Below are 25,558 nucleotides of genomic sequence, written 5' to 3'. Positions count from 1 at the left end.
GATTAAAAGAAAATTGTTTTGTATGAAGATACTTGCTCAAGCCAAGCACAGATCAAAGAATTTGGGAAATAATTGGAGGGGCGCACTGATGGAGAGTTAGATCTGCTGATATTTTAAAAGTGTTGTGTGTGCCTGCAGCGGTACCTGGTCCCTCAGCTGCGTACCCTCTGTGGTCTAAACGAGGAAAAGGCTTCCATTTCATCAGACGCCCTTAGTCTGCTCATCAGGCAGTACTGCAGAGAGTCTGGAGTCAGGAACCTGCAGAAACAAGTGGAGAAGGTAGTAACCAGCTCCTCAGGCTTGCGTTGGCTGCTTGTGTGCGGCGTCTGTGTGTGTGAGATCATTGTTTCCTGTTTGCAGGTTTTCCGTAAAGTGGCCTTTGGTATCGTCAGTGGGGAGCAAACGACAGTGAGCGTTACTCCTGACAACCTGCAGCAGTACGTGGGAAAGCCGGTTTTTACCGTGGATCGCATGTACGACGTCACACCACCGGGAGTGGTGATGGGGCTGGCATGGACCGCTCTGGGTTAGACTCACACACACTGAAATACACAGAAGAAGCTACAGAGCTCAGTGTCTGAGATTAAACTTAAATTATTACATATCACATCTTTCTCCTATCTATATCAGAGGTCACGCTGTGGACCTACATCTCCTCACAACTCATTAATCAACTTCAGCCAAGCTTCATACACATGTAGAAACACAGATGTAGGATGGATGTGGAGGTCCTGTTCCAATCACTCACGAGCTCTCACTGTGTGGAACACGCAGGTGGCTCCACATTGTTCATTGAGACTTCGCTTCGATGTCCATCGAGAAAAGAAGACCTGAAAGGGGAGGGGTCACTGGAGGTCACAGGTCAGTCCCCGGGGTCAGGGAGTTCATTTTCAATGAAGCTTTCAGGTGAAATGTGATTCTTTGAACTCCTGAGAGCTGTTTCTATGCAGTACAGTGGGAGTAGCTTAACAATTCTAGAGGCTGCCGTCACTCCATGTGCATTTGTTGGATCATTCTTTCTTATGCACATTCCCACCTGATGACAGTTGGAGAAAACATTAGATTATTGACAGAAGTCTATTTGACTCCTTTGTTGCTGAATGTAGATGTTGTAAAGAAGCATTAAGCTAAATATATCGGGCTCTATTTGTAAGTGAACTCTTCCATGGATTAAATCATTCTGGGTCTTCAGTAGCACTCAGCAGTGGATGATGTTGGATCTGTTTCTCTGCAGGTCAGCTTGGTGATGTTATGAAGGAGAGTGCAAAGATTGCCTCAACGTTTGCCAGAGCTTTCCTCAGCACACACCAACCCCAGAACCACTTCCTCAGCACTTCCCACCTGCATCTGCACGTTCCAGAGGTAAAGCTGCTCACAGGCATCCTTCACATGGACCAGGTTCACTGTAGACACACGCACAGAGTGTAGAAGGAAAGGTTAACAAGCTAAATGTAATTTCCTTTTGTTTTTGTGGGATCTTTAGGGTGCTACTCCCAAAGACGGGCCCAGTGCTGGCTGCACCATTGTTACTGCCCTGTTGTCCCTGGCAACCAACAGGCCTGTGCGTCAGAACTTGGCCATGACAGGAGAGGTGTCGCTGACAGGCAAAATACTTCCTGTGGGGGGGATCAAAGAGAAGACGATTGCAGTACGTCAGCCACACACGATCAACGCTTTTTTTAAATCTGGGCTTGTGCACTTGTGTAATGGCTCTTCTTTGTCCCGGGTGTGTTTGTGGGGTCAGGCTCGTCGTGCTGGCGTGACCTGTATCATCCTTCCAGCTGAGAACAGAAAGGATTTCTCGGACCTGGCAGAGTACATCACTGAAGACCTGGAGGTCCACTTTGTGGATCACTACAGCCAAGTCTACCCCATTGTGTTACCACAGAGCCAGTCCTAACAGTTGCCCTCTGACCTGGCCCACTCTCTGTTAATGTACATGTTAGAAACAAGGCCGGCCAAACACAAACTGGAGGACAGGCATGTGACAGGGACGACATCAGCACAGAGGACACAGACTGGTATTCTGCTGCTGAGCAGCTTCTCCTTGTCCTGCTGAAGGCTGTGGACAGACTCCTCCTTCCTTTTTTTTCTATTATTCCAGATGTGAAAATGATAGTGAAATAAATGTAACAATAAATACAACGGTGGTTTGATTCTAATCAGAAATTATGGGGAAATAAACTGAAATAACATTTATAAGGAGCAATGGGTTAAGGGATAAAGAATGCGCCCAGTTCCAGTCTGATGTTACTTTGTGGCTTTCCTCCATAGTTTAATATATTGTAAGGTAGTAAATAATAGTAATACAATGTCTGTGTTCCTCAAACCCTCTTCTGTACTGCATTCATATAGTGTCATTAATACACAAGAACAAGAAAACTCACTAAAGTGCTCGATCAGCTGATGAACTGATAAGACTAACAATCACATTATTATAATGAATATTAATTTACCTAATGATGATCTAAAAATGTTTGATTTTTTTTTGTATCAGATATTGTTAATGTCATAAAGATAGGCCTGTGGATGTATTCCTGATTAAAATCTGTACAAAATAAGAAAACATATTTAACCTCAGTTATGAAGAAATGCCATATATCTTTTTAACACGCCTCTGAACAAAAGCACTGATTTCTTTTTTTAAATTAGAGAAACTGATACAGATGGCAATCAATAATACATTTTATTGCAAATATCAACCATTATTTTTGCCCGTCTCTATTAAGAAAACACCAGCGACAAATCACTGATACCTTTTAAATCCCCAGATTATTTTACTGACTGGTTAAAAATCATGTGACCTGTCCCACTTTGAGAAATAATAGACACACCACTGCTCTCAGGAGTTATAACAGGTTTTAAAACTGTCTAACATTAACTCATGTTTTCAGTGTCTCTTTTTTTTGGCTCTAGTGGCCTTTGTATGACAGTTGCTTGACAGGAAGGGGGTAAGAGAGAGCAGGGAATGACACGCAGGAAGGGGTCCCAGGCCGGGAATCGAACCTGGACCCGCTGCAGGTGAGGAGCTACAGCCTCCGTACATGGGGCGGGCGCTCAACCCACTGAGCTACACACCGCCCCAATCAGTGTTGATAAAACTGTGATGGTGTAATTTGGCCATTGCCTGAGGTTGGTTTCTGTAACGTGTGTTCTGTTCATTTATTTGTTAAATATTTGGTAAACTGTTGGTGGAGAGAATAAGTAACATTTTGTGTGTGTTTCTGAGTTTCCTATAGATCACATATAGCAGGGACTGGAAAGAAATAATCTTAGCATGATTAGTACAAAAATGTATTTTTAAAATGTATGAATAATATAATTATTATTGTGTTGAGTTTTTATGTAATCATTTGGTAGATGGCTGCATGGAGGAAAAAATATGACAGAAGAAAAAGGGAAAGGAAGTAGAAAAGTTTCTAAGACGGCAGGCACTAATGCAGAACATCCTAATGCGTAACTCTAAATATCAATTGAATCTATTATGAGGCAGGGCCTCGTCTTTTTTTTTTTCGATTATACATCCCAGGAGGAACACTGACAGCAAGGAGGTTCTCACCATCAGAGTGAAGCTTTCTGATGAATGGATGGTGGGTAGGAGGTGACGCATGTTGAGGATGCACAGAGAAGGGCGCCCCTGTCGGTGAACATTATTCCCTGCTCCCTGATGGAGGAGCGAGGATGCTTTCCCGTTTATTGTGAATGATGTTAGAGGAAAAGCTCCGTGTGCGGCTGGGTTCACAGACGCTTTAAACTGGGATCCAAAGCAGTCTGAACTCCACTGTTCAAGCAGCGGCTCCTGTTGACTGCACGGCGGCTATCGGTCCTCCGTCCGTCGGCCTCTGGCGGGCCCTCGACCCGGTCCTCCGCTCCGTGGACTCTCTTGCGTATCTTCTGCCAGGTGAGCGTTATGAAGCGCACGGTCCTGTCCTTTCACCAGCCTCGGTGGTTGGACATAGATGTGCACGTTCGTTGAGAGGCTTCTTCGTGGTCCTCGTCATGTTACCATGGTAACAGATATAAAGGCAGTAATGAACCCTCTGTAGACATGATAACATCCCCATGATGCATTCCTCCTCCTGGTATCACGTGACCTGCCATGACTGATTGATTAATTGATATATTGAACGATATCCAACCTGGAATAAACACGTACGATTTAGCACGTAGAACTAATGGATTTTTTGCCTGATTGTTCATTCGTAGGGATGTAATCACACAATGTTCAGTTCAAACAAACCTGAAAATATCCAAACAGCACTGCAGTAGTCCAGGAAGTAAGTGGGTATGCGTCGTCTTATACCTATATCTTTAAGTCAGTATTGCGTATTGTTATGGTTTGTGTGTTTTTTGAGTCATTTGTTATTTTTGCATATTTGTCGTCACCTTGTGTGTTTTTGTTGTTCTGTATGATACAATGTATTTTACATTCGCAGGCCTTTTGTGCGTCATGATAATGTCACACATAAAGACATTTGATAAACTACTGAGCTGCGGGTGAGAGATTACTTAGTCTGTAAGGAAAAATTTATATATTATAAGTGTAATTGTAATTGAAAATATCTGTTGCTGCTGTAATCGTAATTTAATTGTAAGTGGGTTCAAATAATTGACTTCGTAATTGTAATTGGCTTGAAAATAGTATAAAAACTGTCATTCACTATCTATAATCTTCTATCTCTAAAATCAAGGATTGTGTGCGTGTGAAGCGAATTTCTCCCCAACACAGTACGAGTTCCACCTGAAACTTAGTCAACGGGTTCCAAATACCCCAACTGTGCGCACTTGTTATTTTGGAGTAATTTGGTGAAGCAAAACGTTATTTTTAAGATTACGGCCCTCTCAATAATGAGCACAGTATTGAGCGCGCTACTTCCAGTTCCGGGTTCATGACGTCACCCTGTCACAGTTTGTTTGGGTTAATTAAAAAAAAGTCAATATTAAACGTTTTTTTACTGATAAAAGTTATTATTTCATGGTTATTTAAAATTATCTCTGTGATCCCAAACTTCCTTTAAGTCACAGAGTCCAAAAAAAAAAGTACACTTCCTTTTCCGTCTCCATCTCTGTGCCTGCCATTCTGTCGTCGCGTCTCAAAAATGGGAGCTCTCTGAATACGTCATTTGAAACCGTCAGCCACTGGTGAGTCTTTTGCAGACAAGTTTCCTATTGTTTAACCCATATTACTGTCCGTGCAATTGCTCAATAGTGTTTCACGAGAGTCGGTATTGAACTCAACCCGTTCAATGCTCCATCTGGAAAACTGCAGATTCTTTGTGGTGCCGCGCATGGAAGTTAAGCTCTGACCACTCGGTTCGAAGGTAAACAGTGATTTTTGTTTTTTTTAAAACGACAGCCGAATTGTAGATAATACTTTAATTTACTTACTCACTCATTTAGTTTGGAGCTTTACATTTTGTTTAGTGCAGTTTTGTTGTTTTTCTGATTGGCGCTACAATGGCTATGGAGTTTGGTTATCAGCGTCTCAAACATTTCACGGGAACACACACACACAGTATTTATTTATAATAAAGATATACTAAATGAGTAAAATAAAACAAAAAACTAAACAATTTAGACCAAAAATACACAAAATGACTCCAGAATCACACTACAATGGTAACCAAAAACAATTAGACAAAAAAATGCACAAAAAGACAACTAAAAAAAAATAAATACACATAATGATGACTCCAAAAAACATACATTACAGAATAGTAAAACAAAAATATAAAAATGGCTCAAAATACACAAAACTAAATATTTGTACAAAAATCACACAAAATGAATCCAGAATCACACTACAATGGCAACAAAAACAATAATTATACACTACAGAAAGATACACAAATACACATAATGACTCCAAAAAACATATTTTACAGAAAAATACACCAAACAAAAAATATAAAAGTGAGTAAAAAAAACAAAAAAAAAAAAAAACAACTACAAACACATTAATCATGCACATGTCTCATAGAATTAAACCAGGAAAAAAGCACCCACATTCTGCACTGGCAAATATACCCCTTTATAACACGACAGCGTATGTACACCTCTTTTACATCCAACCTTCAAACACATACTCCTTTGGCCATAATTGACAACTCTACTTATGCTCCTACATACTGTAAATGCATACTTTTGACGGGCACTGTACTAGTCTATCTATCTATCTATAAATACAGGGATTGTGTGTGCGTGCGTGCGTGCGTTGAATATCTCCCCGACGCGGTGTGAGTTCAATGAGTTCAACCTGAAACTTAGTCAATGGCTTCCAAGTACTCCAAGTGTGTGCATCTGGAGCGCAGTATTGAGGGCGCTACTTCTGGTTCCAGGTTCAGGACGTCACTGTGTCATTTAAGTTAATATTTCATGGTTATTTAATATTATTCCTGTGATTCCAAGCTTACTTTAAATCTTGGGTCACGGACTTCACTTTCTCCTTCGTCTCCATGACTGTGGGCGGTGACTGTGCTGACGGTCATTAGCTGATTATATCACAAACATTCTGATTCTTCAGACAGAGGAATGTAACGTTTTTGTGAGCGGATGGGTCCACAACACTGTTCCACTATAATTATTGTTTGTTCTGCGCAAGAGTGAGTGTTTGTTCTTATAATATTCTATGTGCTAAGAAAGATGCTAGCAGCTACAAGGTGAACACACACACACACACACATACACACACACGCAGACGGCTGATGCGCGTGCGTGCACTACACCGGGATGAAAATACTGAACTCACACAGAACAGAACTATAAATGCACAAAACTACACCAAAAAAGATACAAAAATACACAAAATGATTCCAGAATCACACTACAATGGCAACAAAAAACAATCAATCAATCAATCTTTTATTTGTATAGCGCCAAATCATAACCAATGGTATCTCAAGACACTTTACAGTAGAGCAGTCTTAAGGACGGACTCTTCATTTTATGGATACACACATATGCATATATACGTATATACACATACATATGTATCCCACACCCAACATGAATTTATCATGGCGGCAAGGAGCCATGATGACAGCCATCCATGTTATGCTGTGTTGGGTGTGTGCAGAGGAAAGGGTGGAGACAGAGTTGTTGAGACTCTGTAACTCCACACTGAGGATCCCACGGACCTGCAAGACAAAAGCCAGAAGGAGTACAGGAGCAAACACACAAGGGAAGAAGCAGACATAGAGGGAGTGTTAGAGAGGAATGGGACCCTCTCCGGTCCCTCTCTAACCTAAATGACCTCTCTCTTAATGCCCTCTCCAACCGAGCATGCCAGATCCCCCCGGCAGTCTATGCCTATTGCATCTTAACTATGAGCTGGTTCCTAACTAAAAGCTTTACCAAAGAGGAATGTTTTGAGCCTAACCTTAAAGGTAGAGAGGGTGTCTGCCCCCCGAACCGTGGTTGGTAGATGGTTCCAGAGAAGTGGGGCCTGATAACTGAAAGCTCTTCCTCCTATACTACTTCTAGAGACAAATGGAACAACGAGTAGGCCAGCATTTTGAGAGCGTAGTGTTTTGGGGGGATTGTATGGCACTACAAGCTCCTTGAGATAGACTGGTGCCTGTCCATTTAGGGCTTTATAAGTGAGAAGAAGAATCTTGAATTCTATTCTATATTTTATGGGAAGCCAATGCAGAGAGGCTAATACAAGAGTAATGTGATCTCTTCTCCTAGTTTTAGTCAGTACACGTGCTGCAGCATTTTGAACCAGCTGAAGTGTCTTAAGCGACTTGCTCGGGCAGCGTGCTAAAAGAGAATTACAATAATCCAGTCTAAAGGTAACAAAAGCATGGGCTAGCTTTTCGACGTCGCTCTGAGACAGGATAGGTCTGATTTTTAGCAATGTTACGGAGATGAAAGAAGGCAGTTCTTGAAGTTTGTTTTATGTGAGAGTTGAAGGATAAATCCTGATCAAATAGAACCCCAAGGTTTCTAACAGTTGTGCTTTGTGCCAGAGTAATGCCATCTAGGGCAGTTAGGCTAGCATAGGTTTCTCTAAGGTGTCGTGGGCCCAGTACAATGACCTCAGTCTTGTCTGAGTTAAGAAGAAAATTTTGGTCCATCCAGGCCCTAATGTCCTTTAGACAGGCCTCAAGTTTAGATAGTTGATTTGTCTCACCTGGCTTCATTGATACATACAGTTGGGTATCATCAGCATAGCAGTGAAAGTTAACAGAGTATTTTCTCATAACATTACCAAGGGGGAGCATATAGATGCAGAAGAGGACTGGACCTAGCACAGAGCCCTGAGGAACCCCGTAGCTTACTTTAGTGTACACAGAAGACTTATTATTCACATGTACAAACTGGTACCTATCAGATAGGTAGGACTTAAACCAGTTTAGGGCAGTCCCTGTGATTCCAAGTAATTCCTCTAATCTCTCTAGTAGAATATAGTGATCTATAGTGTCAAAAGCTGCACTAAGATCTAATAAAACCAGCACCGGCTGTCATGTATTTACTATGGCTTTCTTGCCAGAGTATTCGTGACTCCTCTGTTTTATTGGAGCGCCACATTCTCTCTAATTTATGGGTTGTTTGTTTGAGTGTGCGAGTTTCAGAGCTAAACCACAAAGCTTTCCTCTGACGTTTAATAATTTTTTCCCTCAATGGGGCAATTGAGTCCAAGGTGGATTTTAGTAGACTAGCAGAGCTATCGACAAGCAGATCCAGTTGAGAGGGGTTATAATTAATATCATAGTTATTTATTGGATGGTGCACTGAGTTTAAGGCAGCAGGAATGGCCTCTTTAAATTTAGCCACAGCACTATTGGACAGATTTCTAGTCGTAACTATTTCATTGCACAGTGCGAGATCCTCTAGGATAATGTTAAAAGATATTAAAAAGTGATCTGATAGCAGAGGATTTTCAGGGTAGACTTTTAGTTCATTAATATCAAGGCCATATGTTAGAACAAGATCAAGAGTATGATTTAAACGATGAGTAGCTTCATTAATAGTTTGAAAAAAGCCAACTGAGTCTATTAGGGACATAAAGGCTGAGCTCAGGCTATCACTATCTTTGTCAACATGGATATTAAAATCTCCTACTATCAGTATTTTATCAGAACTGAGGACTAAGTTTGATATAAACTCAGAGAATTCTGATAGAAATTCAGAATAAGGGCCTGGAGGACGGTAAATTATCGCAAATAAGACTGGCTGGCAGGTTTTTGATTCGGTATGAGATAAATTTAGAACCAGGCTTTCAAAGGAATTGTAATTGGCCTTTGGTTTAGGATAGATTAGGAGAGAGGAATGATAAATAGCTGCTACACCACCTCCACGGCCTATGTCTCGTGGCATGAGTATTTAAATGACTGGGAGGAGTGGCTTCATTTAAACTAACATATTCATCTTGATACAGCCATGTTTCAGTTAAACAGAATAAATCAAAGTTATTTTCTGAGATAAGGTCATTTACTAGTAGAGATTTGGATCTCAGTGATCTAATATTTAATAGAGCACATCTAATGGTTCTATGTTTTGGTGTTTCTATATTTGAGATTTAAATTTTTTTCAGATTTTTATAATTGATACCTCTTTTATTTGATTTTATGTTAAAATTATTGTGAAATTTGTGTCAGGGGACAGACACCGTCTCTATAAAATAATATTCATCACCATCACAACAGTTGTCATGGCGATGAACACAGCTATCATAATAGCAATGGGAGGGAAACTGTCCTAAGGCAAGCGCAGAGGGGCGTGGAGGACTCCACCTCTGTAACATGGTCTCATTCATGAGATGTCATAACAGTGACTGTGCCATGTTTTCTGATAGTAGAGATGCTCCCGCCAAAGTAGGGTGGATTCCATCTCTTCCTATCAGGTTTGGTTTTCACCAGAAGGATCTCCAATTTTCAATGAAGACCACCTCGTTTTCTGGACACCACCTCGATAGCCAGCGGTTAAATGATGACATGCGGCTATACATGTCATCACTGATCAGATTTGGTAAGGTACCAGAGAAAATTAAGGAGTCCGACATTGTTTTAGCATAAGCACAAACTGATTCAATGTTCACTTTGGTTGCTTCCGACTGACGACGTCGGGAGTCATTAGTGCCGACATGGAGGACTATCCTATCAAACTTATGGTTACTCTTTGCCAGCAACTTTAGATTTGATTCTATGTCGCCCGCTCTGGCCCCTGGGATCCACCTCACGATGCCCGCTGACTTCGCTAGCTTTATGTTTCTCACTATGGAGTCGCCAATTATCAGAGTTTGTTCCCCGGTGAGTGTGTTGTCCTCACGGAGGGAGGAGAACCTGTTTGAGACGTGAACATGGTGGTGTCCCGAGCGGCTTTTTGACCTTCGACTATGCTTACCACGGACAGTAACCCAGTCATTGCTGCCCGGGGGGTAAGCTAAGCTAGAGCTAGCGCTAGCACGGTCCGCACCGGCTAGGTCCTGCTTGCTAGCTTTGGGTTTGGTATCAGGGGTGCGGAACCGCTTCTCCAGATTGTTGATCCTCGCCTCCATATCTAACAGTACACTACACTTTATACAACTACCATTGTCCCTAAAGGAGGACGAGGAGTAACTAAACATCTGACACACCGGGCAGGAGAGCGGAGAAGAGGAGAGAGAAGCCATAGGTGCTAAATTTAAGCTAAGCTAAGGACAAAAAGGAAGTTTAAAGGCGATTACGCTGCCTCTAAGAGGCGAGGTTGCTTTTTACTTAACCTTCGTACGTTTAACTGTACGGTAAAAAATTAAAAAACAAGTGTTTTCAAGGCTAGAATATCAATGTCAACAAGTTTGATTAGCGTTAGCAGAACACAGTAGTAGAGCGCTGCAAGCAGCGGTAGAGCGTAAACAGGAAATGATCGATACGTCACCACGTCACCAGGATCCACCAGCAATGTAATGGACTCCTTGTGGAACTCCTGTCAATTGTCAATACATATACAAAAAATACACAAAAAGACAAAAGAAAGATATAAAAATACACATAATGACCCCAAACACATACATTACAGAAAAATACATCAAACAAAAAAATTATAAAAATGAGTATAAAAAAACAACAAACACATTTATCATGCACATGTCCCATACAATTAAGCCAGGGAAATCGCACATGCTATTTTACTTTGCACCCGCAAATATACCCCTTTATAACACTACAGAGTACAGAGTATGTACACCTCTTTGTACATCCAACCTTCAAACATATTCTCATTTGGCCATAATTGACAACTGTACTTATGCTCCCACATGAATGCATACTTCTGACGGGCACTGTACTAGTCTATCTATAATGCAAGAAAGGTCTGTGTGTGTTTGTGGAGCAAATATCTCACAGACGCGGTATTTGTTCGACCTGAAACTTTGTCAACGGCTTCCAAATACCCCGAGTGTGTGCATCCGTAACTTTGGAGTAATTTGGTCATGATGACCAATCCACACTGTGGAACTCCTGTTAAACATTGTCTTAGAACACTGACGATGTCACCAGAGTTCCAATTAGAATGTTCCAACTGATGATGTCATGATAAACACGGAGGAGCTTTCTGGGGATTTTACACACACACGCGTGCGATATGCACATCTGCACTAAGAAATGTTAAATGCTAAAAAACAGTTTTATTTATACTAATTTATATGTGTCTTTTATCAGATTCAACCTTCAAACACATTTGGCCATAATTGACAACTCTACTTAAGTTCGCACTATATGAATACATACTTCCAACGGCCACTGTACTAGTTTAATTAAACCCAAAACTGGACAACCATGTAAGTTCTATGACTTACACATACTTGCAGTTAACAATTATTAAAACGTTTTAATACTGCGTTTACCTGTCAGTTCTCAGATCATTTTATCATTTAGAAACATTTAAATTGAGGGTATACTGACAGAAAAAATGCACAGATGCCCACATTGAAATGATTAAAACCAATATCTTGATGGATATTAGGAGATTAAAAAAAAAACAAATTAGGTGATAGATATATTTTTGTAGGTTATTATTTTTACAGCCGACTTAAGACATGGTCAAAACTGACCTGTTATTATCGTAGAAGCTAACAGAAAGCTAACATAAGAGGAAGGATATCTTTTATGGACTTATTTAGTAAAGGCTCAGTAATTGTAATTAATTGTATTTGAACTTTATTAATTGATAATGTAATTGTAATTGTAATTGACTTGCCCGTGGCGCGGGCGCCATCAACAAAAGGTGATTTGGGGCGCCATGGGGGGCTAGGTTGGGGTGCCTGGGGGCCGGCGGGGAGACTCCGGTTGGGGGTTGGATCGGTGGCGTGGTGCGCTGGGTCCTTGGCTCCTTGGGGTTTTCTCGGGTGTGTATGGGGGGGCGATGGTTGCCTCTCGGCTTGGGATCTTGGGGGCGTTCGGGGGGCTGCTTGGCCGTGGGGTGGTCGCCGGGGGCCCCCAGATTGCCCGCTCTTGCTGCTGGCCTGGCTGCTTCTTCGGGCCCGGGGGCGGCTCGTGGGTTTTGCAGTGGCGGTTCTTGGAAATACATTTGTCATAGATGCACTGGCCTTGGGCTGTGGGATAACACTCATACTGGGCTCAACCATAGACACGTTGTTCCCAAATACCTGTTTTATGGAATTTCCACTCACTTCTTCCTCTGTTCACAGCCACCACCATTATTCCTAAGCCGCACACCGGTCACCAAACTGGCTTGATAACTCAACAATAAGCACAATATACACAACCACAATTTCACATCGCATCACTTGAAACCTATCGACTACTCCCCACCCATTCCATTTCCTATCTTGTATCCCTCTTCCCTGTTAACTTCCCCAGCCCTCTCCAACCCCTCACCTTGGTGTAACACTGCCCTCTCTTTTTTACACCCTCCCTTTAATAAAGTATTTCTTACCCTTCCCTAGGGAGAGCTGGTGATGGTCACAATTATGCAATGAAATAAATAAATTTATTTAATTGCAATAACAAAATATGCATTGCTGTTAAAAGATTGCACTTCTTGTAGTGTTAACCTTCAACAGAATGTGCAGACAAGATAAAAAAAAAAAATAAAAAAAAACTTGCAGGTTGAAAATAATAATTGCAATTTGAATTAGAATTAGAAAAAATGTCGGTCAACGTAATCGTAATTGAGTTTTATTGAACATGGATAATTGAAAATGCAATTGTAATGGAAACATGTAATTGACCTCAACCCTGCCTGTTACTAGTCTCTGGGCTTGGTATTGATTTTGTAATTTAATTATCCTTAGCTCCCTGATATCAGGCAGCAGCAATTATGTGACAATGAACAAATTCTGCTGATGATTTTTTGTTTAATGATCTTACACAGTTGGGCTGCATGATTTTGACTAAAAACCTAATTGAGATTTTTTGTACCAATATTGCGATTGCAATTTGATTTGCAATTTTTATATTTGATACATTTAAATGCATTATGTATGATGAGTGAAGGAAGTCATGTTACCCGTAGACTGTCAAGCAACATATTCTTGCTCAAATTACCCAACATTAGAACAAAACACATTACTACTTTAAAAAATATTTGGTTTTATGTGGACAGCTTTCTCTTCTGGATGAATCACAGAGAGTGTCTGTCTAAACGCTTAAGGATCTTCTTTATGGAAACTCAGACCTTTTATCTGTTCCTAATTACTGCCATCGGGCCTGTTTTGTCACGCAGGAGGAAATTACATTGTGTAACCTCCTTCATTTGTGTTACAGCAGCTGTTCTGAACTCCAGCCTGTGATCAGCTGCTTCCCTGATCCTTTGGATTTTATTGCACCTAACTGTTTATCATCAATGGTTCCATTTATCCCAGAATGGCAATTGAAACAGTAGAAGATAAATCTAAAGATAAATATTAATGTGATTTTACGGGCTGCGTAGAAGCTCTTACCTGAAGACATTGTCATTAAATTTTCATTCAATCTAATATTTTATTGTTTGCTTTTGTGTGAGACTCACCATTGTCACTTGTTTATCCTGTTAATGGAGCACTCTGCCCTGTGTGATCAGCCCTGTCTGTCGAGGTAATGGGTGTGCTGCTGTTGCCTCTGTCCCTGCTGCTCTGGTCACTGCACGCTCCGGTCGGAGCGTCTCTCCTCTGCCCTGTGGGCTGTCGCTGCTACAGCCTCACTGTGGAGTGTGGATCTACTGGGCTGAAAAGCATCCCTAAACACATGCCTCCATCTACAAAGGTTGGTTCATTCAATATCCACTGACCTGAGTTCAAATAGCTAAAGGGCTTCATTATGTTGGGCATCAAGGATATATATATATGTGTGTGTATATATATGTACTGTGTATATATGTATATATTGAAACGCAACACTTGTTTTTGCTCCCATTTTTCTTGAGCTGAAGATACATATATATTTTATATATACAAAAGACCAATTTCTCTCAAATTTTGTTCACAAATCTGTCTAAATCTGTGTTAGTGAGCGCTTCTCCTTTGCTGAGATAATCCATCCCACGTCACAGGTTTGGCATATCAAGATGCATGATTATTGCATACCCTGAGGTGTGCAGTTTTGCTTTAAGGTTACGGAGGATATAAAAAGAGAGGACAGTGTTACACCTAGGCCAGGGGAAAGGGAACAGGGAGTCAGGGTACTAAATGGAAAGGGTGAGGAAGAGTTGACTGTTTTAAAGTGAGATGTGATACTTGAGCATTTATGGGTCTATTCTCTATTCTTAAGCACTTTTTGCGTGCCTGCAGTTACGCACTTCTCTCCAACGCGTATTTTCCAGTCCAGGCTGCTGACACGCCCACCGCGCGTAAGGAGCCAAAAAACACGACGTGTGAATGAAGGCGGGCTGAAGGAAAGGAGGCGGTGATGTCTTTTTTTGGGCTGTCTAGAAATCATGGAACCTGGAGTTTTCCCAATGCTTGTAAATGTCATTGAAATCTGTGAAAATGATAACGTTCACTTTTAGTTTGAAATGCCTTCATTCTTCTTGCTTCTCTTGACGAGGACAGTCGCACCCTCTGTTTCTCCCTCCCTTCCATTCTTATCTCTCTCTCCCAGCTGCTGCTTTGTCTGGTCTTGTGAGCCTAACAAGAGCCTCTCTCTGTAACTCATCCAAAACCGGAATAATGGAACTAATTAGTTGGTCTCTCAGTGCTATCAATCAGATTTTTTTGACGAAAAGAACCGGGGGTGGTGAACCCGCATGTCTAAGCGGGACGTTTGTGGCTGGATATGCACTTAACCCTTGGAACAAGTGGCAAGTTGTGTGTCTGTCCATCCTTTCCGTGGAAGACGTGGAGGACATCTACATGATTGGAATAATGATAGTAGGCATGCTGCTGATCGGAGCTGGTGGCTTCCTACTCTATTGAAAAGACCGTACTACGCTGGTGACTGTTTTGGAAAAGCTGCCAGTGATTTCTGAATGATGTAGCAGGGCTCTGAACACTTAGACTCATGTGTTGATTGATATCAAAAGCAAGCAAGAGCTGCTTTTGGATCGTCTATGCATTATGGATAACAACTGGGAGAAGTTGGAGACCCGGCTTGGAAGTGGAAACTAGGCCACTCATTGGATTACAGCAGAGAGACCCAGGACAGAAGGCTATTGGAAATTGACATAGCCTGTATCAAATCACATTGCTTATCTCCCTTTCGGCTCCCCAGCCAGCCAAGGCTAAAGCCAAGGTTGTCTCATCTCTTATCACCAGGAAGTTTCTGCAGATGGCGGCTCTTACCCCCCACTCCCTCCCCCCGCTCCTTCCCTACATTCCCACCTGGAACTGTTGATGCTGAACTTTTCCACACATCATCTGGTTGTCAGTAACGCAGCTACAGGTCTTCAACTTCAAATGCCTTGTTGGCCATCTTTCCCCACCTCCCATCCGCAGCTGCATGGAGGCGTGGTTGCAGCGCCCATTGGCAGCACGCCCATGTCCCCAAACGGCTGGAATCCTGCTGTTCTTCCCACCTGACCCCCTCCCCCAGCCAACCTCCCACCCAACCCTTCCCACATGCCTTGTCTCGAGTTGTTTGACTGTGTCATGCTTGCATTTATGTTTGCGGAGGCGGTTTTTTTCCTGGTTTCACACTGCTTTCTCTGTTTAGGGAAATCAGTTTCAAACTGGCAGTTTTTTTCCCCTCACCCCTCCTCTCCTCCTGTTGTTGATCCCTTTTTCACCTAAATATGTGGGCGCCGCAAATGGCTGCTCCGGTGTGTTGATGTGTCTTCTTTCACTGCAACTACCAAGTCAAATTCCTTGTATTGTTCTAAACTGTACCTGGTCAATAAAGCTGATCCTGATCCTGATTCCTGATCCTGATAAATGATATAAGAGGTTGATTGGATCAGATTATTGCAGAATGACTGAGGATCGCCTGCATTTTGTCCGAGTCACAGTTAAAATCGCTCTCCTTGATTGTCGTCTTCGTCATCATCATCAACATCGCTGTAAAGCGTGACCGAGTTAGATGCGCTGGACATATGAGGAAATAACCCGGCCGCAGAGAGTCCTGCTTTAATACAGAGGGATGTTTGCAGTGAAACAGAACTATTGATTAATTATTATTAATTATTAATTATTAATATATGTGGTGGAGCAATATTAGCAGCAGAGGGCGCTCCTGCTTAATCAGCTATAAAGGAGGCTGTAATGAGCTTCAGGTGTGGTGCTGGAGAATATATGGTTTTTTACCGCGCTCAACATGCTAACGACATCGTGTGGAGTTTACTGCACAACTACATCATCCTGGTTTTTGGTCATCACATCTGCTCATCACCTGCAAGAGATGGATTGACATATCCGACCGGACTTCAACGCCTTTGGTACTTAATATTTTTTATATTTTGGTTACATTAGCAGCCACTCTTCACAAGCATGCATAAGCCAACAACAACAGCGCCACCAATATGTGTAGGAACAGTTTCTGGTCCATCCTCATCTGCATATGACAGCTTGATGCACTCTCTAGTGGATCAAACTGTGACTTTACGTTGGACATAGTATGAAAATAGTTGAATCACTGTGACCAATGTGGAGAGAAGTCTGCGTCTGTCAGAGTTTTAATTAATCGAGCAGCAGCAGCTGAGTGATCACAGCTGCTGCTGCCTGACGCACAAGCCCGTGTGGCTTCAAATGTAACTAAGTCCATATTTCTAGTGCAATATAATGTTTCACCTTATCGGGGCGCTGCACTTATTCCAGGGTGAGAGGCGCGTAACGACTTACGCACACCGGAGAATGCGCGTAAAGCCAGATTTGAATGGGAACAACCACATTTCAAGGACGCTCCACCCAGTGTGTAACTGGGATGAAGTCGCTGCGCGACTGACTTAAGTACAGGGGGAGAAGCGCACAGCCAAAAACAATGCTGCTGCTCAGCTTTTTGGACTTGCGCACATGGGAGAATAGAGCCCATTGTGCTTATTGTGTTGTGTAATCTGTTCAGCCAGTCTGGTGACAAGTGTGGAGCCTGCTTAAGTATAATGGTAGTGGCCGTGAACAGAGGGAAGGAGTCAGTGGTTATTCCATAAAACTGGTATTTGGGATCAACGTGTCATATGGCATGTTCACACCAAACACATCAAAAGCGCCAGGGTTACATACACAATATATGATGGACGAGCTTTTAAGAGTGTAGAGGGATCCCGCAGCGTCTCCCATGCCTGTGCAGCGCGTTTTGAAGATTTTCGCGCGGCGGATGCTGCGTATTTGGAGATTTCAAGCTTTTGATGCGCCTCCAACTGACAGACAGAGATTCCTTGCTTTTATAGATAGATGTGTGGACTTCATCTAAAGCCTGTATGGCCAAATCCAAAATAAAGACAAATGAAAAAGAAAATATATTTACTGGGCGATGTATGAACTGCGGCAATTTCATTGTATCTCAAATGAAGCAATGAAGATATTGGCAGGTTTAAGTTGTCGAGACAAGAATTGATGTGATGTTTGTCTCTAGTGTGACAGCCAATCAGCTCTTTTCAAAGCAAACCACAAGTTATATTTCAAGAAAAACGATGTTCGAAATATTTTGTCATATTACATTATTCTAACAATCCAAATGAGCCGAGTTTTTGGAATTGTGATCAGATGTTCCCTGATGTTTGTTTATTCCTCTTCATCTTAGTTTCTCTCTTTGTAGACTGTTTTCCTCCAGGACAACGTGATTGGTCAAATCTACAAACATGACCTTGCTTGGCTAAAAAACCTGCACTACTTATACCTGCAGGTAACACGCACACACACTTAGATGCGTTGATGTGTACTGTTACAGTTAAATGCATCAAAACATATTTTTAACGCACACAGTGCTTGTTAATCAGTGCTTTTTAGCAGAGCTGATTATTCAGTCATAATGTGATACCAAGGCTAAAACTATTCAAGGCTCTGTACTTGTGAAACACCAGGAGATGTATGGCATTATTTTTGTGCCACATTTATGAGCAATTAAATGTTTTGAGCACAAAAACATGTTTTTGGCAGGAACTCAAAATTATATTTTCTGTAAAAGTTATAATAAAGCGCAAAACAGTAGTTTGAGAAAACAATAATCAAGAACATGTTCAAGAAATAATTTTTCATGCTTGCTGAATACACATAAGCATGCATTAACAACATTTTGCCTCATTTTTCCCCATGTGCTCTCTCATAGTGTTTCTCGCTGTTCGCTCGTACTCTCTCTCTCGCTCTCAGTTTTGCACTCCCTATGCGCTCAGCTCTGTCTGTATGCTCGCTCAACATGACACAGCGTTACGATGTGCCACAAAGTCAACCAATCAGGAGTCAGACCAGACAGGGCAAATTCTGTTTGGCTGTTTTGGCAACCAATCTTTACGTCGCAAGGAAGTGATCCTAACCCAAACCCTACGCCACTTCCTTCACTCGCAATCTTTACGACGGAGCTGCTGGGATGTGATATTTGATTGAAAACTGACCATACGACGTTTGTTAAATATTTTAATAATACACATTTAAATATGTGACTGCTTTGTGGTATTTTTAATTGTTAATTTAAAAAAAAAAATGGTTAAAACACAATACATAACATTGACAATAAAAAAACAAACAGAAAATAAGATAAAAACTATATGTATGTATATATATAACATGTTAAAAGATATTTTTATAGTTCGTGTTCATAGTGTTATCACTTTGTTGAAAGTTTTAAACGTGTATGAAAGATCATTAAATCCACTTATGACTATAGCTAACATAGAGACAAGCTCATAATCACTTGCTTGAGGTTTTTTTTTAGAGATTTAAACAAATACTGAATGTTGATTTCCAGTATTTGAGATGAACATAAGGAGGGTAATGGTTTCCTAAAGGTGCAGTCCGCAACTCTCAGATCCCTCTCTCCCCGCTGCTCTCTTGCCCTGCCTCCAAACTTTCCAAAGTCTCTCCCTCAGAGGAGCTATCAAGCTAACATTAGTCCGACAGCAACATCACAGTAATATAACGTCCTCTGTTAAAAGCATATTACTGCAGCGCTTCTCTCTCTCAATGTGCACACACCTCAGCAGCAGGAGCAACAACACAGTGTCACTTACAGCAGCCCAAACAGAGGTTGCTGCGTACACACAAACAACACATGCACCACAGAGTTCTAGTGTAACAATTACAAATCAAACATAATGTAAATCAAGCAGCAGTAATTACCTTGGAAGCAGAAAAGTTGCTAATTTTATCTCCTACTCCTCCAGACCATACACTGTAGAAAAGATGGCGCTACAGCCCCGGGAAAGGGGCAGGGCCTGTGTGTTACAGCTGTCAGCTAGTCCATCAAACACAATCCTGGCTCTGATTGGTTCTTTTTGCTTGGTCGCGGTGCATTCTGGCAATCTGCCAAAGGCTGCAGGAGCAGCAGGAGGGACTCAATGAGCCTGTTTTTTCATATGAGAAAAGTCACTTTTATAAGAGTTGCAGACTGCACCTTTAATATTTTTCCACCTCTGGAAATAAAAACCAACAGTGAAAAGATGCAACATGCGCCATGCTTAGCTGTTATCAGAATAAATGGATTGGTCAGCAGAGGGAAGTAAGACATTTCTATATGGATCAAATTATCACATCTGGCCTCTATTTCCAAAAGCAAAATGCCTAAGGAGCGATGACATTTTAAGATTATGTAGTGCAGCCTCATGTCCTGTGTTTGTCTCCCGTACAGTGGTTAGTAGTTTATACGTATATTTTTGTGCTGAAAACTGCGCAGTAATTGCTCATAAATGTGGCACAAAAATAATGCCATAGAGATGAAGACTAAACAAACAAAATGAGAAGTTATTTAACATGTTCACACAAGGAAGTGGAGACTGTTCCACAAAAATCTGACCAAAGTAAGGAGAACAGTTGATAAACACCAAGTCCTGACCACAGTACGGAACCATGGCCATTAACCGCACAGTCCAAACTTCAACGAGCAGTAGAAACTTTGTGTTTCTCCTTTCCAGAACAACAGCATCTCTGCAGTGGAGCCGAGATCTTTCCAGAACCAAAGCCAGCTGTTGGAGCTCGCTCTCAATGGGAACCGGATCCACCTAGTGACAGCCAACATGTTCCACGGCCTCGAACACCTCCGCATTCTCTATCTGGCAGGAAATGACATCATACAGTTGTTGGACCACACCTTCCATGGTTTACAGGTAGAACATCAGAGAACACACATAGTTCAATGTTATGAAGCTCAGGGGCTTGTTTTAGCTGTACAGATATACAGTACCATAAATGTACATGTTACTGCAGTCTTAGTTTTAGCCTTAGCCTAGCTGCAAACTTTAAACAATGTAAATAAATATGCTCCACAGCTTTAAAAAAAACTGAATGACAATGACTTCTTGACCTTAAATGTTCATTACTCTATTGTGAAAATGAACACAATGCTTGATTCCTCCAAAATAATCTTTGCTCAAAGTATAAGTTGTTGATGTCAAACTTGGGTCCAGCCCTAGGTTAGAGATATCCACAGTAGTGACTGAGGAGAGTCTTTGGAGGTCCAACCATCTATTCCATCCCTTCTTACCATAGCCAGTTTATCACAGGCCTAACACATATAGATATACAGTCACATTTAGACTACACACAGATCAACACACATTCAATGCTACTGTTAAATTTTTTATCATTTATTTATTTATTAATTTTGGACAAACACATTTCAATTCAGCAGTATAGAATTCCATTAGAAAATACAAGCAATAAATAAATCATTTCATAAGTCTGAAAAAGAGTACGACGTGTCAGAATCTTATGGAGTCCTTCCTCGTCAAATGTTCCATTAATATGATATATCTAATCCAAGCCTACATCAACTACATTGGACCTCATTTATCAACCTTTCGTGAAAACGGGTCCAAATGTGAATGCACATTTGGTCGTACAACAAGACAACCATGGGACTTAAGAAACATGTGTATCTGACAAATCCCAGCATACTAATGATTGGGTGTTGATAAATAAGGCAGCTGAATTTGATCGTCCTTAACATGTTACGTCCTTAAATATTCTTGGTTTGGAGGCTCCGCCCATTGAGGTCAACAAACATTTGCAATTGTAACCCATATAAGGTTACTGGAGTGCAATTTTCTACTCCGCCAAAAAGCCAGGGAACGTTCTACAAAAATAAACACCTTCCCCAGTGGAGACTTGTCAAAGGATCCTCACGGACTGGTTAAAAGCTGTGAGAGAGAGAACTGAGCCGCATGACTCAGTGAGCTCTTTAAGATACCTCCGATTGGTTTTATAGAGGGATAGATCATCTGAATCTGACCCTGGCGGTCAGTGGCAAGCCAACCGCAGAAGGCAGTGAACGGACCAGGAGCCTGGTGTGGCCAGCCGTGGCATCTTTGGAACTATTGTCATCCTGCGTCTTCATTTCATTCATACAGATAAGAATACATGTAAACCTACCCGGGTAGTGAAGAGAACATTCATACTCAAAGAAATACACGCACATTCCAAGAACTTCCACGGATCCTTTTGTTTTTGTTTGAGGTTCTTTTATTCTGTGCCTGTGCATTAAGGAAGCCAGCTTAGGTAGGCAGGGAATGTAAACAACTGTCTTTAAGTTTGTATAATATATTCTGTCAAACGTATCTGTTTTGTGTTGTTTGTTCTCTGCTGACATTTTACTACTTTAGGCTCCATAGTCGTACCTAGAGTTTATTATATTAGCCCAGTTTTAATTAATAACCGCACTTACCTAAAAAGGGGGGTTACAAGTGGTGAGCCATGCCAGGAGCCTGGTTATGTGTCAGCAGTGAACCACATTAGTGTGTGAAACAATTTTCAAGTGTGTAAGTTCTTTACCTGTCTATAGATCACTTTTTACTAAAAAGAAGTATGGCTCCATGAGACTTGTCCCAGTTACTGACATTAACATTTTTTAAAAACCTGATGATTGAGTATCAAAGTGGTGCTGCTATTAACACGTTAGCCCCTCTTTTTCCCTATACACATGAACTTAAAGGCAATCTAGATGTAAAATACTACGTTCAAGCTCTGGCAAGTGTGTACACCACTAAAGTTGGCTGCAGTGCTACCAGAGCCTACCTTGATTATATCAAGAAGTTACTGAAACTGAGTGGAAGAGGCTACGAAGAGGTGCTGAAAGACATGATGTCAGAGATCAGTGACCCCTCAGGTTTTTCTCAGGCAGGTCTCATTCATAGTGGTGCTGAGCAATGCCCACCAGCTGATGTGAAGCGAAGTCTGTCCAATGCAGAGAGCGACCTGAATCCACCTGAAATTCAAAAGGTCATTGTTGAGCACATTGTGAGGAGAGATGAACTAACCGCATATTCACACTCTCCCATCAAGCTTCATTCATTCTCAGGCAAGATCCCCAATAGTGAGACAGACTACGACACATGGCGTTCACATGCTATACGTCTCAGGAAAGACCCCGCCCTGTCTAATCTTCAGAAGTCACGGAAAATCTTTGAAAGTTTACTCTCCCCTGCAGCAGATATTGTCAAAATATTAAGCCCTGAAGCTACTCCTGAAACCTACCTTCAACTGCTGGATGCAGCCTTTGGAACAGTTGAGGACAGCGAGGAGCTTTTCGCCAGGTTTATGCATACTCTTCAGCATCCTGGGGAAAAGGTCTCTACTTACCTCTGCTGCCTTCAAGCTGCCCTGAATCTGGCTGTTAAGAAAGGAGGAGCTGCTGCTGGAGAAGCAGATCGACACATTCTCAAACAGTTTTGTCGTGGTGTTGGGACAACACCTTGCTGTCTGATCTCAACCTCGAAGAAAGAAAAGTCACCCACCAGCATTTTCAGAGGTCCTGTTAATAATCCGTGCTGAGGACGGTAGGCAGGCAGCTAAAACCACACATATGAAGAAACACCTTGGCTCACACCAGCAGTGGGCCATGGCAAGTTCTCAGAGTGCATGCATCTGCAGCAAACAGGCAGCATTCCAGCCTGAGTCCGACTCAATGACAGAGCTTAAACAGCAGGTGGTGTCTCTGCAGAGCCAACTCACCAAGCTGATGTCTAAGAAAGCCAAGAAGGCCCGGAAGACCAAGGGAAATACTGAGCATCCATCAGGTGGGACAACATCTAAACTTGACCCTAGAGCACCAAGCTGGAAACACACCAACTCAAAGACAAACACCCAGCTGAGACCTTGGTATTGTTTCAACTGCGGCGAGGATGGTCAAATCCCCTCTATTTGCAGTACAGGTCAAGCCCCACTCACGTCAATGAAAAAAGGGATCAATTGAGAGAAAGCGCCGCCTCTGGAAGGCTAAGGAAAACTCACCAGACAATAGGGATTTTTAGATGCAGTCTTAGTTGCAGGGCAAACTGAGGCTGGAGCAGTTCACCAACGCCCTGCTAAAGACAAAAGTGACGCCAAGTCCAAGTTCAGTACTGGTTTGAACCAATCTAATGTCAGACAATACTCTTTTAGAGTCCCGAAAAACTGATAGGCACGAAAAGCTGTCTCCTAGACACAGCTTCACAAATAACCACAGTCACCAAATCCTTCTATGATGAATACCTACCCGAGCAACAGATTGAACCACTCTATAATTTGCTGGAATTTGAAGGGGCCAATGGTCAATCAAATACCATGGATATGTTGAAGTCACAATCACCTTCCCAAAACAGTTTGTTGGCCCTGAATATGAAGTCCCAACATTGGCTTTGGTTGTTCCAGACAGCAGCACCTCAGGGTACTGGATGGTACAAACACACTTGATGTAGTGTATGGTATGTTCAGAGAGAACAGTCCCGCAAGCTACCATCCTGTCCCCAACAGCTACAGCAGTGCTGAAAGTACTTCAACAGGAACAAAGCCAAAACAGCAACATTGGACTGGTGAGGATACAAGGCAGAGACAGAAAACTCATTCCAGCTGGAGAAACAGTTGTTTTGGAGGCAGTGGCATCAGTTAAAGAGTTCCATACTGAAAGGTCTGCTATCATGGAGTATCATTCATCATCTTCTCTGCCTGGAGGGCTGCTAATAAAGCCCTGTCTCATTGATCTACCAAGCAGACAGACAGGCAGACTACCAGTTGTGGTCTCAAATGACCAACATTTTTATCCCAGCTAAGAGTGATTGCTGAGCTCAGTGCAATCCAAGCCATTCTGTTCCACAAACAGAGTGTGACAAAGCCATCTGAATCAGAACGCTCCAATGCAGCTGACTTAGCCTTTGACTTTGGTGAGTCCCTGGTCCCTCCAGAATGGAAAGACAGAATTACTCGAAAATTGAACAGCATGTCTGAGGTCTTTGCTCACAGCGACACTGACTTTGGAAGGACAGACAAAGTCAAGCATCACATCAGACTGTCTGATGAAACACCATTCAAACTTAGAGTTCGGCCGATACACCCACATGATGTAGAAGCTGTTCGTCAACATCTTCAGGAGCTTCTTATCGCTGGGGTGATTCATGAAAGTGAGTCTCCATTCTCCTCTCCAATTGTTGTAGTCAGGAAGAAGAATGGTCAGGTATGCCTCTGTATTGACTACAGGAAACTGATCCTGCAGACAGTGAAAGACGCCTATGCACTTCCGAGGATGGATGACACCTTCACAGCACTCTCCGGTTACAAGTGGTTCAGCATCCTCAATCTAAAGTCTGACTACTATCAGATTGTAGTTGACGAGGTTGACAAGCCAAAGACTGCCTTCATATGCACTTGGTTTCTGGGAACCAGTTACAGGTGGTTAGCTGCTCTCTCTATCTTCTCCTTTGAGCTCCAGTACCGCCCTGGGAAGCAGAATGGAGATGCTGATGCCCTATCGCAACATCCCCATTGCAACCTGGGTGACAACCCCTCAACTCAAAAGGAGTAGGACAGGATCCACCAGTTCACACAACACCATCTTTCAGATCCAGATAACATTGAGGCTGTGGACCAGGCATGCCATCTGTGAGAGACAACTCATTTATTGTGACAGTGATGGAATGGGCATTGATTGAAGTATCTCCCTCGTCAAGAGCCTTGCTATGTCTGGAGATGCTGTACCTGACAGCTTTGAAAATGAAGATGAGGGCTTCCCATCGTCCCGCACCTATCAGAGGCAGATCTCAGAGATAAACAGAGAGCTGACCAGTGCATTTGACATGTCATTTCCCAGAT

General features: G+C 42.1%; 2 protein-coding genes across 9 annotated transcripts in view; both read left to right on the top strand.

Moving 5' to 3' along the window:
- The window catches only part of lonp1 (lon peptidase 1, mitochondrial), a 50,377-nt gene extending 47,843 nt beyond the window's left edge, over positions 1-2,534 (top strand). The window contains exons 16-21 of one of the 2 annotated variants that reach the window (XM_028443708.1): positions 139-279; positions 361-526; positions 775-861; positions 1,235-1,362; positions 1,484-1,648; positions 1,745-2,534. In XM_028443708.1, the coding sequence (XP_028299509.1) occupies positions 139-279; positions 361-526; positions 775-861; positions 1,235-1,362; positions 1,484-1,648; positions 1,745-1,900 (843 nt within the window). In that variant the 3' untranslated portion in view covers positions 1,901-2,534. Of the gene's footprint in view, positions 1-138; positions 280-360; positions 527-630; positions 862-1,234; positions 1,363-1,483; positions 1,649-1,744 lie in introns of those variants that run through there. The other variant, XR_003673849.1, reaches the window with a different exon arrangement.
- Positions 2,535-3,625: 1,091 nt separating this feature from the next.
- Positions 3,626-25,558, top strand: part of LOC114461760 (leucine-rich repeat-containing protein 24-like) — a 69,759-nt gene continuing 47,826 nt past the window's right edge. Inside the window, exons 1-4 of one of the 7 annotated variants that reach the window (XM_028444099.1) lie at positions 3,626-3,901; positions 14,005-14,186; positions 18,105-18,191; positions 20,413-20,604. In XM_028444099.1, coding sequence (XP_028299900.1) covers positions 14,022-14,186; positions 18,105-18,191; positions 20,413-20,604 — 444 coding nt within the window. In that variant the 5' untranslated portion in view covers positions 3,626-3,901; positions 14,005-14,021. Of the gene's footprint in view, positions 3,902-5,043; positions 5,143-14,004; positions 14,187-18,104; positions 18,192-20,412; positions 20,605-25,558 lie in introns of those variants that run through there. The other 6 variants (XM_028444096.1, XM_028444097.1, XM_028444098.1 and 3 more) reach the window with 6 other exon arrangements.

Source organism: Gouania willdenowi, chromosome 4, assembly GCF_900634775.1.
Source record: "Gouania willdenowi chromosome 4, fGouWil2.1, whole genome shotgun sequence".
In the NCBI taxonomy this organism is placed as follows: Eukaryota; Metazoa; Chordata; class Actinopteri; order Blenniiformes; family Gobiesocidae; genus Gouania; species Gouania willdenowi.
The sequence above is the reverse complement of the archived record's forward strand: the minus strand, read 5'-3'. Positions and strand labels throughout refer to the sequence as shown.